Below are 15,320 nucleotides of genomic sequence, written 5' to 3'. Positions count from 1 at the left end.
CAACATAGTGTTCGATAAGGATAAGTGCTGGGCACAAAACGAAGGAGGCCAGGATGGCCAGAGCAAGTCAGAGGGGATCTGGGACATAGATCTTGAAGCCCTGCAAGCGATATCAAAGAGTGGATGTTCGGGATTTGCTGTTACGTTATCATTTTCAGAAGAGTAACAAGATCTGATTTGTGCTTCCGAAAACATCATTTCGGCTGCGGCGGCTGTGTGGGGAGTAGCCTGGAAGGAGGCAGCCGTGTAAGTCAGGATAACACTGCAGTTCAGGCAGAGTCGGTGGTCCACCGCCGCGCAGCTTCACTCGGATGTGGGGACGTGGGGTCTGCAGGAGGGGAGCCCCACAGGGCACCGCAGCGCCTTCAATGATGTGGGAAGGCTGCTGAAGGAGCAGGTCGGAGAGGAACCAAAAGCTAGGTTTTGGACCTTTAAATCTGCATGGCCTCAAAACAAAGACATATAACAGTCTTCAAATAAGCACAAAAGCCCTCCCATCCCAGCTTTGGCCGCGCGCTCAGAAAGCGGCTTCCCCTGAGGCCCTGCCAGTCCTCCAGAGCATCGAGAGCACCGGCCAGAGCGGTAGCGACCAATCCCGGCCACAGCGACGCCTGATGACGTAGCGGAACCAACGATGCGCCTGCGCATGGCCGCTCGGCGGCGCCGTCGGCTTTTACGTCATCGCGGGCGCGACTCCCCGAGGGACAGTCTGTGGTCCGGTTTTGCTGGGAGGTGCGGCGGCGGGACCGGCTGGGAAAATGCCAGTGGCGGTGATGGCGGAAAGTTCCTTTAGTTTCAAAAAGTTGCTGGATCAGTGCGAGAACCAGGAACTCGAGGTAGCCATTCTCCTTGCGGGGTCGCGCGTGGCCTCAGGCGGCGCTGGTGTCCAGGGTAACAGGGCCTGGGGCCCGCGGGGCTGGGGGCGGGCGCCTGGCGGGCGCGGGAGCTGGGCGTGTGGAGCCCGGGTTCCCGGGGCTTGCTCTGAAGGCTGGCCTCCCCGAACTCGCTGGCAGGTTTTTGTTGTTTGTCTTCAGCTAGTGAGCCCGAAAACGCTGTGCGTCTTTGCTCCTAATATCCTCCAATATGCTTCTCCTGTTAAACTAAAGCTCTTTCTTCCCCACTGTGGGGAGAGGTGGGGGAATGTGGATATTATTAAAGATGTTTGTGCAGGCATACGCACAGACCAAGAAGATGAGACCATTGTAACCTTTTATTAATGTAGAAAGGCTTTCTTAGTCTCATGCTATCACGGAAGCTTACCGTTTGTCCAGTAGGACGGGTGAAGTTTATCATGCAGCTACTAAAGTAATTAAGATTTTTTTTTAGTAGAGAGGCACTTAAAGGCATTTATAACATTGGTCTAAAAAGTTAATTAACCAAAGGAGACAACTGCCAAAAGCAGCAGCTCACTAATAGACACTTAATAGATATCTTCTGAATGAATGAAAACTGAACGAGGAGAGAAATGTTTTTGTAACTCAGCTGTGATGTTTTTCTCTCTATAACTCATTTACGTGGATATTCAACATATTTGGTAAAATGGGCAGACTCATGTTACTTTAGGAATCTGTTGGAAATAGTTGTTATAATAGTGAGACTATTTAAATAAGAATTTGAGAACTGGGGAAGGGATTCCATTTAAATACTCATATGTGTATGAAGACTCAGAGGCCCAGAGGGGGAGAAATCACGCTTGTAACAGATATAAACTTAATGCTCTGGTTTTTAGCATGTGATACATCTCTAAGCTGTTTTTCTGTCTGTAATAGTATTATAAAATATGCTCACTCTTTAGATGAGTTAAAAAAATACTTTTTAAAATATAGAAGTATAAGAATGAATGAGGTTTTTCTCTTTTGTTTTTTGGCCTTATAGGCTCCAGGAGGAATTGCTACTCCCCCAGTGTATGGTCAGCTTCTAGCTTTATATCTACTCCATAATGACATGTAAGTACCTTCTACCTAAAACTAAGAGAAGCTTCTTCCTCAAGAAATTATTCTTGCATTGAAGTAGCATCACTGAAACATAGGCACAAGGAGCTATACCTTTTAGTGTAATACTTAGTATACTTATTTTGTATGTTGAATCATGACTTCAGATATTATGATTAGGCTGAGTTATTTTAAAATACACCTGTTTTACATATACCTTCTAAAAAACATTCCAATTTGTTACGAGAAACTGTATTGGCAATAAACTCATTTAAATCTATTGATCTCTTTTCTCTTGTTATACAACCTCTTCTATGACCTCTGTTTACTTCACATGTAATCAATAGACTAAATGAAACTGAAAGGGAAGATTGAGAAAGCTAAGAAGAATTTGTTACCAGCATGTATGACAGTTCTTGAAAGGTTTTTGTTTTTGAATTATTCCTAATTCATGTTCATTGAAGAAAAATCGGGAAGTGTTATTGTGCAAAAAGAGTCCCTTGAGGTTCTGCAACCCACTGATGGTTACTGTTAAGTTTTGTTTTAAATTCTTCTAAACGTTTTTATTTCATACCTTTTAAACTAAACTGAGATTTTCATTACTCATGTAGCATGTAAATTACATTTTCTGTTTTGTAATCCTGTCGTCATATTGTTGCTGTCATTCAAGCTTCCAAACTCTTTAAAAAGAGAAAAAACTGCCTCAAAGTTTTGGTGGCTCTATACACACTAGTAGGAGGAGGGGTTGTGATGAGGAGAAAAGCATTATGCATCGTGTGTATTGTCAGGGAATACCAGGATCTTGAAAGTGTATGAATTTGTTTATTTTGTATATGAATAAATTATTTAGACAGTTCTGTTTAAGTCTTTGTACTGTTGCCTCAATTTAAGATCTGGATTATTAATTTTAAAAATTCACTAAAAATGGCAAATTGGCAAAATGTTACTTTGATTAAAAATATTTCATCTCTTTTTATCTGGAAAACCACTGTTACTTCCCATGGACAAATTCATTATATGAGCTTCACTCTGTATTACATAGAGTATTTTAAAGTTTACTTCTGGGATCTAGAATTTTAAATATTTACTGAGATGACTTTTTTTAATTGCTTATTCTTTCTTGTGGGGGGTATAAATTAGGAATAATGCAAGATATCTTTGGAAAAGAATACCACCTGCTATAAAATCTGTAAGTATTCTTCAGTATACTTTACTACTTTAGTATAGTAATGATATTCATTTAAAAAGCAATCTCCTGAAATTTCTGTTTTCTTTTTCATGTGGATCACAGAAATAATTATTAAACTGGTATTAAAGTTTAAAAATAGATCTACAAATTCCTCTAATCAGAAATTGTAATTTGCCTTGGATGGTATAGAAATCTGTGCTCAACTCCTGCTGATCATATTTCTCAAGACACTTCTTAGAAGCATCACTTTACCCGATAAACAACTGAGTCAGTTTAGATAAAAGTTTGGTTTTTGTTTTGTTAGTTTTTTTTCTTTTTTACTGATCTGTGCACTTTCCTATAATGGGATTTATTTTGCAACTAGTATTATTTACAAGAATACTCTAAAAATAATATTTATTCAGATCATTAAGATTATTTTTCTAATTAGGATTTTAGGTTCCTTGTTTTTCATGAGAAAGTAGGTGAACTCACTTAAAAGTTTCTTCCAAGATGGAATGAAATAAATTTTTGGTTTCAGGTGATTCACTGTGGCATAAATGTGAAGTGAATTTTTTGTACACTCGCAAAACATTAACAAGAATTCACCTGAATTCCTTTGTTCTTTGTTGATATTCAGTAGCAGATCAAATTAATATTTATACTCTTTCTTTTCTCCGTATTCTATTAAGTTTGGAATGTTCGTCCAGCTTCATTGGCTTAAAATAAAGATATAAATTACATGCATAGTTTCAGTAATATTAGTGGGATCTTAGGCTACGTTTTATGACAGATTGGGAGTCATAAAAATTAGCCATTTTGCTACTATTTTTGCCCTAAAAATAGGAGTATGTATTTAGTGTACATGTATACATGAATGTTACATGTTCTGTGTATTTTATATATATGTGTATATGTGAAATGTAAATAAATGTAAATCTTTAAAACACAGTATTCAGATAACTAATTCCTAAACTTATTTATGAAATATTTTTGGACTACTTTTTCATGCCTTAATTGTCTGTTATAATAAAACATGGAAATAAATTCTACAGTACTGTTCACAGCATTTAAAAACTTTTTTGATAGTGATTAGGCTGAAAATAATTACATACGTTAAATGCTGAATTATGTTTTAAGATACAGTTGTAGGTATATGTGCAGAGTGCGTATCCTCAAAGGCAATAATATTTATTGCAGGCAAATTCTGAACTTGGGGGAATTTGGTCAGTAGGACAGAGAATCTGGCAGAGAGATTTCCCTGGGATCTATACCACCATCAACGCTCACCCGTGGTCTGAGACGGTCCAGCCAATCATGGAAGCACTTAGAGGTAGTGTTTTTTTGTGGTTAAGAATTAAATCAGACTAGACCTGTTCCTCCTGAGTGCTGCGTGTTGAAGTCAGTCAGTGATGTGTTTAAAAAAATACACATTTTCTGCAAGGTGAGTGGGGAATTTCTCAGAATTCTTTCTTAGATTTGCTCTAGTCATGCTTTGGTTTCATGTTGCTTGAGTTGATATTGGCCGCTGAGGGCCTCACTGTCTCTTAGTTTAATTCTGGATTGAAATTGTTCGTCAGTAAGAGGTAGGTTTTTTTGTGGGGTTTTTTTTTTTTTTTTTTCCTACTGAAATGAAGTTTTGGAATATTCTAGTAAGTTCGAGGTATTAGTTGGACAAGATTTAAACCCCACATATTTGAAAGTAGAGACTGCTTTGGGCTCTGTGGACCTCAGCCTTTGATGGCGTTGTCTCCAGCTTCTGGATTTATGACTATTCAATTCAATGTGTAGGTGCTCAAATGCTTTTTTAATCGTTTTGAAAGATTACAAGTCTGGTGTGACTTGTAATACACTTACATAGCACTGATCCTACAACAAATCTTGACCCTGCCCCTCTCTCTGTTCTCCCACCCCCCAGGCTTGCTTCCAGTCTTCTTGGTTCACTCTTTTATATGATGTTATACCCTACTTCTTATCATCACCTTGTTTCTCTGGTCAGTGCCTGCCTTCGCTGTCCAACTTCTGCTCTGGGAGTCACTGAGCAGGAATTCTTGAACTCTGCTCGTCACTCTAGCAGGGTGTGTCAGCGTTTCAGGGGGCAGAAGGCGAAGATGGCTTCTGAAGTGTACCTAACCCTTGGCATGGTAAACAGAGCAACGCAAGTGACAGGACAGGAGGTGCTTACTTTAAGTACGGAGGACGTGAGCAGGAGCACAGGGCCAGCAGAGGTGAGAAGGGAGGCGTATGGGATAAGGTTGTGCTGGTACCAGAGGGGCGGCTTTGGATATTCATACAGGAAGAAGCCTTAACCTCTGCGTAAACCCCAAGGAGGAGCTCGGATCCCGAGCATCAGCCAGAGCACAGCACGGAGCGGGTATTTCTGGCCCCGTGGAACCCTGTCCACCCAGTGAGGGAGCCCAGGGGCCACAGGCCGGCGGGGGGGCGGGGGGGCAGCCACCCTGGGATTTAAGGGCAGAGGTGGGTTGGAAAGGGCAGGAGCTCACCTGCCCCTCTGTCTCCAGCACCGGCAGTTGGCAGTTCCTGGTAGATAACAGGCACTTGTAAGTATCTGTTGAACAAGAGAGTGCGCATTTTCTTAGGTCTCCCCCGGACTGTCCTTTGATGATTTGCCATCAGTATTAGGTTTGGGCTCAGTGTATGCCACCTTCCAGCTTGTCGTTGTAATGCATGCAGGCCTGAGGTTACACATCACAGATCTGCAGGGTCACATAGTGACTGGTTAGCATGTAGGTGTCAGAGTTGTTCGTGCTGCATGGTTAAAAGCAGCCTGAGTGTCTCACTGGTGCTGCAGGTCACGTAGCCTTTATTTTTGCTTCCTTTGTCAGTCTGCTCTGCCTCCCCCATATGTTTCTCTTCTCTCCATTCTGTTTTTCTCTGTCATTTACATTCTATTCTTGTTCTGTCCCCCATCTTTTTCAACTCTGAAAATCTAACCAGAGAACTTGAACTAAAGTAAATGTTTTTAAAATATAAGAGGCTTACCAAATGAATGTAGTCTTTGGTGCACATGTGTATTTTCCTTTTTCATTATTGCTCTTGGTTCTTTTCCATTGAATGTGTGTAGCCTTCAACAGAAAAAGTTCCTGTATCTCTGAGCTGTATTAGAAGTCTGCTTTAAGGTCATTTGCTGAGAGTTAGTAGCAAGAAGGAAGGAATTGGAGGAGGAGCAAATAATGGCTCAGTGAAAGCTGGGGAGGACGTCAGGCTCAGTGAGAAATGAAGACGCGTGATTGCCTGCCAGCCGATTTTTAGGGAGGATGAGAGCACAATGCCTAAGGTTGAGGTGATGCCCACTTGGTCCTGGTGAGACCTTCCACAAGCCTGTGTTCAGTACATACTTCCTTAGAGATGCTGTGCTCCTCGGGGGATAAAAAGATATAAAAGCCCTCCTGTAGATTAGTTTGGGATGTAATTGAGATGATGGGGTGGGGAGGGGTGCAGTGTACACAATAGGTGGTGAAAGATTGCTTGTTAAAAAAGTAAACAATACTGTGAGTTCAGAGAAGGGCAGAAATTGCAGTGAACTCCAGTGCTGGGGGAGAGTTTATAAACAGACCTAGGAATGGAAGAGTGAAGGGTGGTTCAGACCACACAACAGTGTAAACGCAACCCCCCAGGGATGAGAAGGTGTAAGGCTCATCTGAGAGCTAGCAGGTGACTTTGGAGCTAAGGATGTCTGCAGGGATTGGTGTGGCTGTTAGGCAGTGTCCCAGGAGCGGAGAGCGGATTTTCTTATGTTGCAGGGCCAACTCGTATGTGTACACTAGCCTATTAAATGTGGAAAGTAAAATCCAGAATAATTCCTAAGCATGTTGAAGCCAGGTGGAGGAGTCTTTGTGTTACTTGTGTAGTGGGCTCTACTTTCTACCATTTGTTATTGTCTCTGCCTCATTCCTGAATTATTTAATGTGGAAATTTAAGCCTGGGGGGATCCCACATATGGTCTCTAGGGAGGAGGTTTTATCACTGGAGTTGTTTGCCGCCCCTTCCTGTGAGGCTCAGTCATTCAGGGCTTGACCTTTAGGATTTGCACCTGAATGACATCAGGAGTTCAGAGCAGACTTGAAAGTTAGGAAGGGTGCTCTAGTTATAGGGTTTGTTCTGCAACTCCTAGATGTGGTCCTGTATCAGAGGCCCTGCTGAGAAAGGACAGCAGATTGTGGAAGTAGGTGATTTCTGCCCCATTCATTCCAGTGTTTATAAGTGGGATAAAGGAGAAATTTTGAAATATACATCCCAAATACATCCCAAATTTAAATGAAATTTTCTTAGAGTTGGAGTCTTGTGTATAGTAACTTTTTTGCCTTTGTAATTTTTATTGTCACCTGAGATCAATTTTTGATCTAAGAGGAAGTAAAAGAAATGCATGTGTTTATTCAGCAATATTTGCTGGACCTGTAAACACAGAAATCTTTAGGTTGATCTAGACTTGCTTTTCAAATTTGGACAAGGACAATGATGTAATTTGTGTGTTTCAAAAAATGCAAGCTCTTTTGGTTCACTGTTTGCCAAACCTCCACTCCCACAATAGATGCCACCCGGAGGCGAGCCTTTGCCCTGGTCTCTCAAGCATATACCTCCATCGTCGCTGATGATTTCGCAGCCTTTGTTGGACTTCCCGTGGAAGAGGCTGTGAAAGGTATTTGGGGCTTACTTTCTACTTTCAAGGAAAATGCAAGCGTAAATTATAGGTCTGTCATCCCTTATCTGAAACCATTGGAACAGGATATGTTTTGGAGTTTAGGTTGTGTGTGCTCTTTAGAAAGGTGATAGGAGACGTGCATTGTATCGCCCTTGGGCAGCCACCACTCTGTGACCAGCCCAGTCGTAGTTTTGTAGGCAGCATGGAGTGCAGACGTCACACGCTTGGCCTGAGGGAAGATTGTACATGGACCTTGGGGTTCACATCAGGTTTCATCACCACGTGAGTTAAAGTTTGGTTCATAGAGCTTTTTGGACTTATGAGTGTGGGTAAGAAATTTCAGGTTTATGTTTGCCTTTGAAGCACTTTTTGCCAAAGACAGGCATCAATTAAAGATATCGTAGAACAGGAGCTTTGTAAAGGAACACTTTGCCATTTTTATGAAGTTAAAATTTGACTATGTCTTTGAGATATACCTTTGTTGCATGTGATTATTCTAGCTCTGTCCTTACTGGAACCTCTTTAATGTTCCTGTAGTTATTTCTTATTATGGTATCCATGGTCTGACCCCTAAATATTTTCTGCTTTTATCTTTAAGACCTTTGATCAACTCTTAAGCCCTACTACATGGTGGTGAGCCCTCCAAGTTGATATCCAGGAAGGAAAAATCAGAGCTGCTGTTGATGAATAGTGGGAGGGAAAGGAAGGTGGTGAGAACAGTGAGTTATTGGAAGAAAAAGGCAGCGAATGGGGGTACAGAATCAAGTGTTTGATAACATTCCCACATCTGAGCCCCAGATGACAGCATAGTTGTTACAAGTGGTGGAAAATGTGAGAGGCAAGAAAATAAAAGGATGTGCACATTATTTCCTTTTAAATATGCCAAGTGGGTAACATTATATATGCTCATAATTCTGAGCATAAACTTTATAACGTCTTTAAATTATTTCTTTTCCTTTGAAAATCAACATGGGGTTTTTTTTTTTTTTTTTTTGGTTGTTTTGTTTTGGTTGTTTTGTTTTTTCAAGAAAGTTATTATCAATCTGGAGTTCACATTTAGAAATCCTTGTTTCACCCTTCTTTGGTTAAGGCAGTCTCATCCCAGGATCCCTTTTCAGCCATTTCTTACCAGTAACCTAGGTACTTGCACCCCACTCTTTCCCACTGGTTTCCAAACGTACTTGTGCATCTTCATTTTCCGTGTTGTGCCAGCACTGTTCCCTCCCCTTGCTAGATTGTTGTAGAATATTAATATTGCACATGCCGTGTTGCATTGTTTTATGATTGTGGACATGTTGGACTCTCCAGTCAAAAAATATGAGCTCCATTAAGCACCAAACATTATAAATTTCCAAGGCCTGCCATGGTTCTAGATGCATAGATGGCAGGTTAATGAACATTCTTATAGTAAATCATGCTGTTACTCACCAACATAAACATTTATTTGTTTTGACTCCTCTTTTGAAATTGATCCATAATTTATTATCTGATAAATAATATATCCCAGAGTGCACACTCTTAGCTGACTGTGAACCATGGTACTCTTACCAATGCTAGTTATGCAACCTAAGACAAGCTACTAGAATTCTCTAAACTTCATTTTCCACAATGTCCCCTTTATTGAGTTGTTGGGGTGATTACATAAAAGTGATCCCTGTAAAAGCACCTAGCACTGTACCTACTGGACAGCCTTCTGTGGCTGTGTGTGTACAATGTTGTTTCTGTCATTTTTAGGTATACTTGAACAAGGATGGCAGGCTGACTCCACCACAAGGATGGTCATGCCCAAAAAGCCAGGTAGGTGGAGCTCTTTATCCATCATGCAGCACTGAACTCTTGTAAGACCACTGCAGTTTTTCAGGCATGGAATTTGAATAGTTTGATGTAAAATTCTCCTATACTAACAAAATGAAAGTAACTCTTGTTAAATACAGATATAGGAATGTATTTCATACATAAAAAACTATTTTATGTGGGTGTTTCATAATCCTTATTACAACTTAATTTTTACTAAGTATTAATCTCATCCTTTTATTTAAGGGGCCATTTCTAACTGCTTATTCTTAATATCTAAACTGTTGCCTTTTAAAAAGATATTTAAAATATTCAGAAATTCCCCTTTTCTCCTTGTACTGTAGACATATAAATGAGACTTTCAGTGGCTTTAACTTTCAGGCCTTAAATGATTTGGCCTGTCTTCATTGTCTCTCTCTGAACTCCTGATCCTGCAGCCTTCCTCTCTGAAGTGAGCCATGTTCCTTCCTGCGAGGAGGCTCCACTCCCTCCTGCTAACCACTCCCTCCTCCACTCCTTTCCTGCCAGGTCTTTAGAGCTGGGCTTAGTGCCTCTGCGTCCATAAATTTTCTGATCTGGTCCATCCCAGAGTTCCTTCCGCCTGCTCTGAATTCCCATTGTTTAGACATTGAGACCCCACAGTAAAGCAGTCCACAAATCTCCATGTGCTCAGCCCTGTGAGGATGCACAAGAGGGATAAGATGGGGTCCCAGCCCATCTAGATGGTGAGAGGAGACTGCTGTAGTAAAAAGACCAGTGTAACAAAGTAGAGCGTGACTGTTATCTCTGAGCACCATCGCGTTAAAAATGACATGTTCTATGTGAAGGTTCTTTACAATGACTTCTGTAAATTGGGCTGTACGTTTTATTTAGTTGCAGGGGCCCTGGATGTTTCCTTTAACAGGTTTATTCCCTTATCAGGTATGTATTTTCATATGCTCATTTAAAAAAATATTTCACGGTTTTTCTTTTTTGCTGCTGTAGTATTTATTTTTCTTAGCTCTAATCTTATAAACAAAGGGATTAAATCCCAACTTAGTATTTATAATAGTACATGTGGTTACAAGAGTGAACAAAGTGTGGGCTCCTCTGTAGCTTACCTGGAGGGAGTGGTCCCCTCTGGCCTGGCCGCAGGGTCTCCCTGGGGTCGCGTGGGGAGGCGTGATGGAGTTCTCACCAGCACAGACACGGCCCCAGGCTGACACATGGTAGCTTAAATGTTAGAAGTAAACTTTTGGGGGCTGGGGTCCTTTGTAGGTTGCTTTGTTCATTGACAGTTTAATAGTCTAGGGGAGTGTCTGGCATGTGGTAAGCATGAGGTGATTATTGAAGTAAATGTCATACGGGGAGGGGTCTTTCCAAGAAGAGCTGTGTTCTTTTGGGAGAGGTTTTGCCTGTTAAAAGTGTTTTTAACTTTTACATGGAAAACTTCAGTAACAACAGAGCCAGATATGCCTTTACTCCAAGTTTGGAAAAACTGCTTATAAAAGTTGAGGCTTCTTGGCTTGTTTTTTTTTAAATGTCCAAGATCACGGCAAATCTAAGAAAGTTTCCTTATTGTTAAATTAAACATATTGGCAGGTGTGGGTGGCAAGACCAAAGTTTTGTGACACTGGTGTCTGACTTTGAGTGTGTTTCTCTCTCCAACACAGAGCCTGCCCCGGTTCCACCCATCCCCAACGAGCAGCAGTTAGCCAGACTCACCGATTATGTGGCTTTCCTCGAAAACTGACTTATTTTGAGTTCAAGATCCACCTTCAGAATCCTGAATACTGACAGATAGAAAAGTGTAAAATTTTTATTTTCAATTTTATTGGATGGATTAAGCACCTCAGCATTCCTTACTGAGTATGTGATAAAATACATATATAATATAAAGTGTATTATATATATTTTGTCCTTAAACATGCTGAATGGTTGTTGAAAATTCTCATTTTGTAATATTTGACAGTTTGGATGGAGCCCGTCAGTATTATGCAGTCAGTTTCCATTTCCTAGTGACTCATAAAATACAGCTCTCCTGCTTCATGTAGAACAGTTGCTGTCAGCTGTTTTCTGCCCCAGCACCCTCACATCTATACCATAAGTTGATAGTTGCAGTGATGCATCTGGAGTTTGAGGAGGATGGTCCCCATGGGCAGTATCTGGGTTGCTGGGAACTCTAATTCACCCTCTTCAGAGAAAATGCTCTTTGGCTCTCCCTCCTGAGAATCACAAATATAAAGTGCTGAGATAGAGCTGAGGAACAAAAGACCATTTCCCTAGGAAACCAGTTTGTTAACTTTAGATTTTTTTTTGAGAGTGAGTACATCCATTGCTGGCAGTGGAGGGCTTGCCATGAAAATGCGACTTATTTGAGACGTTCATGAGAAATGTTACATTGTGATAGTTCCTTTCAGAAGGAGGGACAGGTAAGTGTGGAATGCAATATGTGGGAAAGCAGCTGTTAAGTGATACACTTTGTACAGCTGCCCTGCAGCCTGTTGGTTGCTTATGTTTATCTCTTGGGTCAGGTTCTGCCCTTTTAGGAAAACTGAACAAGTCTTTCATTTTTGTGTGACAGCCCTCTGAATATTTGAAGTTGTTTATTGTATCTTTAGGTTCAAACCACCCCCTAGTTCATTTATGCTGCATATGTTCAATAAATATTTAATTGAATTCTTCACCTGTTTTATTGATGGTAGTTTCTAGAAATTTCACTATTCTCTCTTACTGTGGATGCGGTCTAGTTTGTCATTGTCTCTCTTTTTTTTTTTTTTTAATTTTATTTATTATTTTTGGGGGGGTACACCAAGTTCAATCATCTGTTTTTATACACATATCCCCGTATTCCCTCCCTCCCTCGGCTCCCCCTACCCTCCCCTTCCCAGTCCTCTAAGGCATCATCCATCCTCGAGTTTCTTATACAACAACTCCCTTTGTTATACAACAACTTCCCACTGGCTATCTATTTTATAGTTGGTAGTATATATATGTCTATGCTACTCTCTCACCTCATCTCAGCTTCCCCTTCATCCCCCACCCCCCGAAACCTCGAGTTCTCCAGTCCATTCTCTGCATCTGCATCCTTGTTCTTGTCTTGTCACTGAGTACATCAGTACCATTTTTAGATTCCTTATATGTGAGTTAGCATACAATATTTGTCTTTCTCTTTCTGACTTACTTCACTCTGTATGACAGACTCTAGGTCTATCCACCTCATTACATATAGCTCCATCTCATCCCTTTTTATAGCTGAGTGATATTCCATTGTATATATATGCCACATCTTCTTTATCCAATCATTTGTTCATGGGCATTTAGGTTGCTTCCATGTCCTGGCTATTGTAAAGAGTGCTGCAATAAGCATTATGGTACATGTTTCTTTGGGGATTATGGTTTTCTTTGGATATATGCCCAGTAGTGGGATTACTGGATCATATGGTAGTTCTATTTGTAGGTTTTTAAGGAACCTCCAAATTGTTTTCCATAGTGGCTATACCAACTTACATTCCTACCAACAGTGCAGGAGAGTTCCCTTTTCTCCACACCCTCTCCAACATTTGTTTCCAGATTTTGTGATGATGGCCATTCTGACCAGTGTGAGGTGATACCTCATTGTGGCTTTGACTTGCATTTCTCTGATGATTAATGATGTTGGGCATCTTTTCATGTGTTAGTTGACCATCTGTATGTCTTCTTTGGAGAAATGTCTATTTGAGTCTTCTGCCCATTTGTGGATTGGGTTATTTGCTTTTTTGGTATTAAGCTGCATGAGCTGCTTGTATATTTTGGAGGTTAATCCTTTGTCCGTTGTTTCATAGGCAACTGTTTTTTCCCCATTCTGAGGGCTGCCTTCTAGTCTTGTTTATGGTTTCTTTCGCTGTGCAAAAGCTTTTAAGTTTCATGAGGTTCCATTTGTTTATTCTTGATTTTATTTCCATGATTCTAGGAGGTGGGTCAAAAAGGATCTTGCTTTGATGGATGTCATAGAGTATTCTGCCTATGTTTTCCTCTAGGACTTTTATAGTGTCTGGCCTTACATGTAGGTCTTTAATCCATTTGGAGTTTATTTTTGTGTATGGTGTTAGGAAGTGTTCTAATTTCATTCTTTTACATGTTGCTGTCCACTTTTCCCAGCACCACTTATTGAAGAGGCTGTCTTTTTTCCATTGTATATTCGTGCCTCCTTTGTCAAAGGTAAGGTGCCCATATGTGTTTGGGCTTACTTCTGAGTTCTCTATTCTATTCCATTGATCTTCCTTTCTATTTTTGTGCCAGAACCATACTGTCTTGATCACTATGGCCTTGTAGTATAGTTTGAAGTCAGGAAGCCTGATTCCACCAACTCCATTTTTCCTTCTCAAGATGGCTTTGGCTATTCAGGGTCTTTTGTGTTTCCATACAAATCGTAAGATTTCTTACTCTAGTTCTGTGAAAAATGCCATTGGTAATTTGATCAGGATTGCATTGAATCTGTAAATTGCTTTGGGTAGTACAGTCATTTTCACGATGTTGATTCTTCCAATCCAAGAACATGGTATGTCCCTCCACCTGTTTGTGTCGTCTTTGATTTCTTTCATCAATGTCTTAAAGTTTTCTGCATACAGATCTTTTGCCTCCTTAGGCAGGTTTATTCCTAGGTATTTTATTCTTTTTGTTGCAATGGTGAATGGGAGAGTTTCCTTAATTTCTCTTTCTGCTCTTCCGTTGTTAGTGTATAGGAATGCAAGAGATTTCTGTGCATTAATTTTGTATCCTGCTACTTTACTAAACTCACCCATTAGTGCTAGCAGTTTTCTGGTAGAGTCTTTAGGGTTTTCTGTATATAATATCATGTCATCTGCAAAGAGTGACAATTTTACTTCTTCTTTTGCAATTTGGATTCCTTTGATTTCTTTTTCTTCTCTGATTGCTGTGGCTAAAACTTCCAAAACTATGTTGAATAATAGTGGTGAGAGTGGACACCCTTGTCTTGTTCCTGTTCTTAGAGGGAATTCTTTCAGTTTTTCCCCATTTAGAACGATGTTGGCTTTTGGTTTCTCATATATGGCTTTTATTATGTTGAGGTAATTTCCTTCTATGCCCATTTTCTGGAGAGCTTTTATCAAAAATGGATGTTGAACTTTGTCAAAAGCTTTTTCTGCATCTATTGAGATTATCATATGGTTTTTATCCTTCAATTTGTTGATATGATGTATCACGTTGATTGATTTGCGTATATTGAAGAATCCTTGCATCCCAGGGATAAACCCCACTTGATCATGGTGTATGATTTTTTTAATGTGCTGTTGGATTCTGTTAGCTAGTATTTTGTTGAGGATTTTTGCATCTATATTCATCAGTGATATTGGCCTGTAATTTTCTTTTTTTGTGACATCTTTGCCTGGTTTTGGTATCAGGGTGATGGTAGCCTCGTAGAATGAGTTTGGGAGTGTTCCTCCTTCTGCAATATTTTGGAAGAGTTTGAGAAGGATAGGTGTTAGCTCTTCTCTAAATGTTTGATAGAATTCGCCTGTGAATCCATCTGGCCCTGGGCTTTTGTGTGTTGGAAGATTTTTAATCACTGCCTCAATTTCCATACTTGTGATTGGTCTGTTCATAGTTTCTATTTCTTCCTGGTTCAGTCTTGGAAGATTGTATTTTTCTAAGAATTGATCCATTTCTTCCAGGTTATCCAATTTATTGGCATATAGTTGCTTGTAGTAGCCTCTCATGATGTTTTGTATTTCTGAGGTGTCCGTTGTTACTTCTCCTTTTTCATTTCTAATTCTGTTGATTTGCA

The 15,320-nt window shown here is 40.3% G+C and overlaps 1 protein-coding gene across 1 annotated transcript; it reads left to right on the top strand.

Annotated features, from left to right (window-relative positions):
* The first annotated feature begins 683 nt into the window (after nt 1-683).
* On the top strand, nt 684-12,221 carry COPS8 (COP9 signalosome subunit 8). The gene is made up of 8 exons (XM_057746910.1): nt 684-836; nt 1,876-1,946; nt 3,072-3,120; nt 4,300-4,432; nt 7,652-7,759; nt 9,497-9,559; nt 10,430-10,477; nt 11,209-12,221. The coding sequence occupies exons 1-8, from the start codon at nt 759-761 to the stop codon at nt 11,286-11,288; spliced, it is 630 nt and encodes a 209-aa protein (XP_057602893.1). The 5' UTR covers nt 684-758; the 3' UTR covers nt 11,289-12,221.
* The last annotated feature ends 3,099 nt before the right edge of the window (nt 12,222-15,320 follow it).

Source organism: Hippopotamus amphibius, chromosome 8, assembly GCF_030028045.1.
Source record: "Hippopotamus amphibius kiboko isolate mHipAmp2 chromosome 8, mHipAmp2.hap2, whole genome shotgun sequence".
Lineage (NCBI taxonomy): Eukaryota > Metazoa > Chordata > Mammalia > Artiodactyla > Hippopotamidae > Hippopotamus > Hippopotamus amphibius.
The sequence above is the reverse complement of the archived record's forward strand: the minus strand, read 5'-3'. Positions and strand labels throughout refer to the sequence as shown.

Coding starts and splice junctions, on each gene's coding strand:
- COPS8 (XM_057746910.1), top strand. CDS start 759: ATGCCAGTGGCGGTGATGGCGGAAAGTTCCTTTAGTTTCAAAAAGTTG. Junction 4,433..7,651: donor AATCATGGAAGCACTTAGAG/GTAGTGTTTTTT, acceptor CTCCCACAATAG/ATGCCACCCGGAGGCGAGCC. Junction 7,760..9,496: donor CGTGGAAGAGGCTGTGAAAG/GTATTTGGGGCT, acceptor TGTCATTTTTAG/GTATACTTGAACAAGGATGG.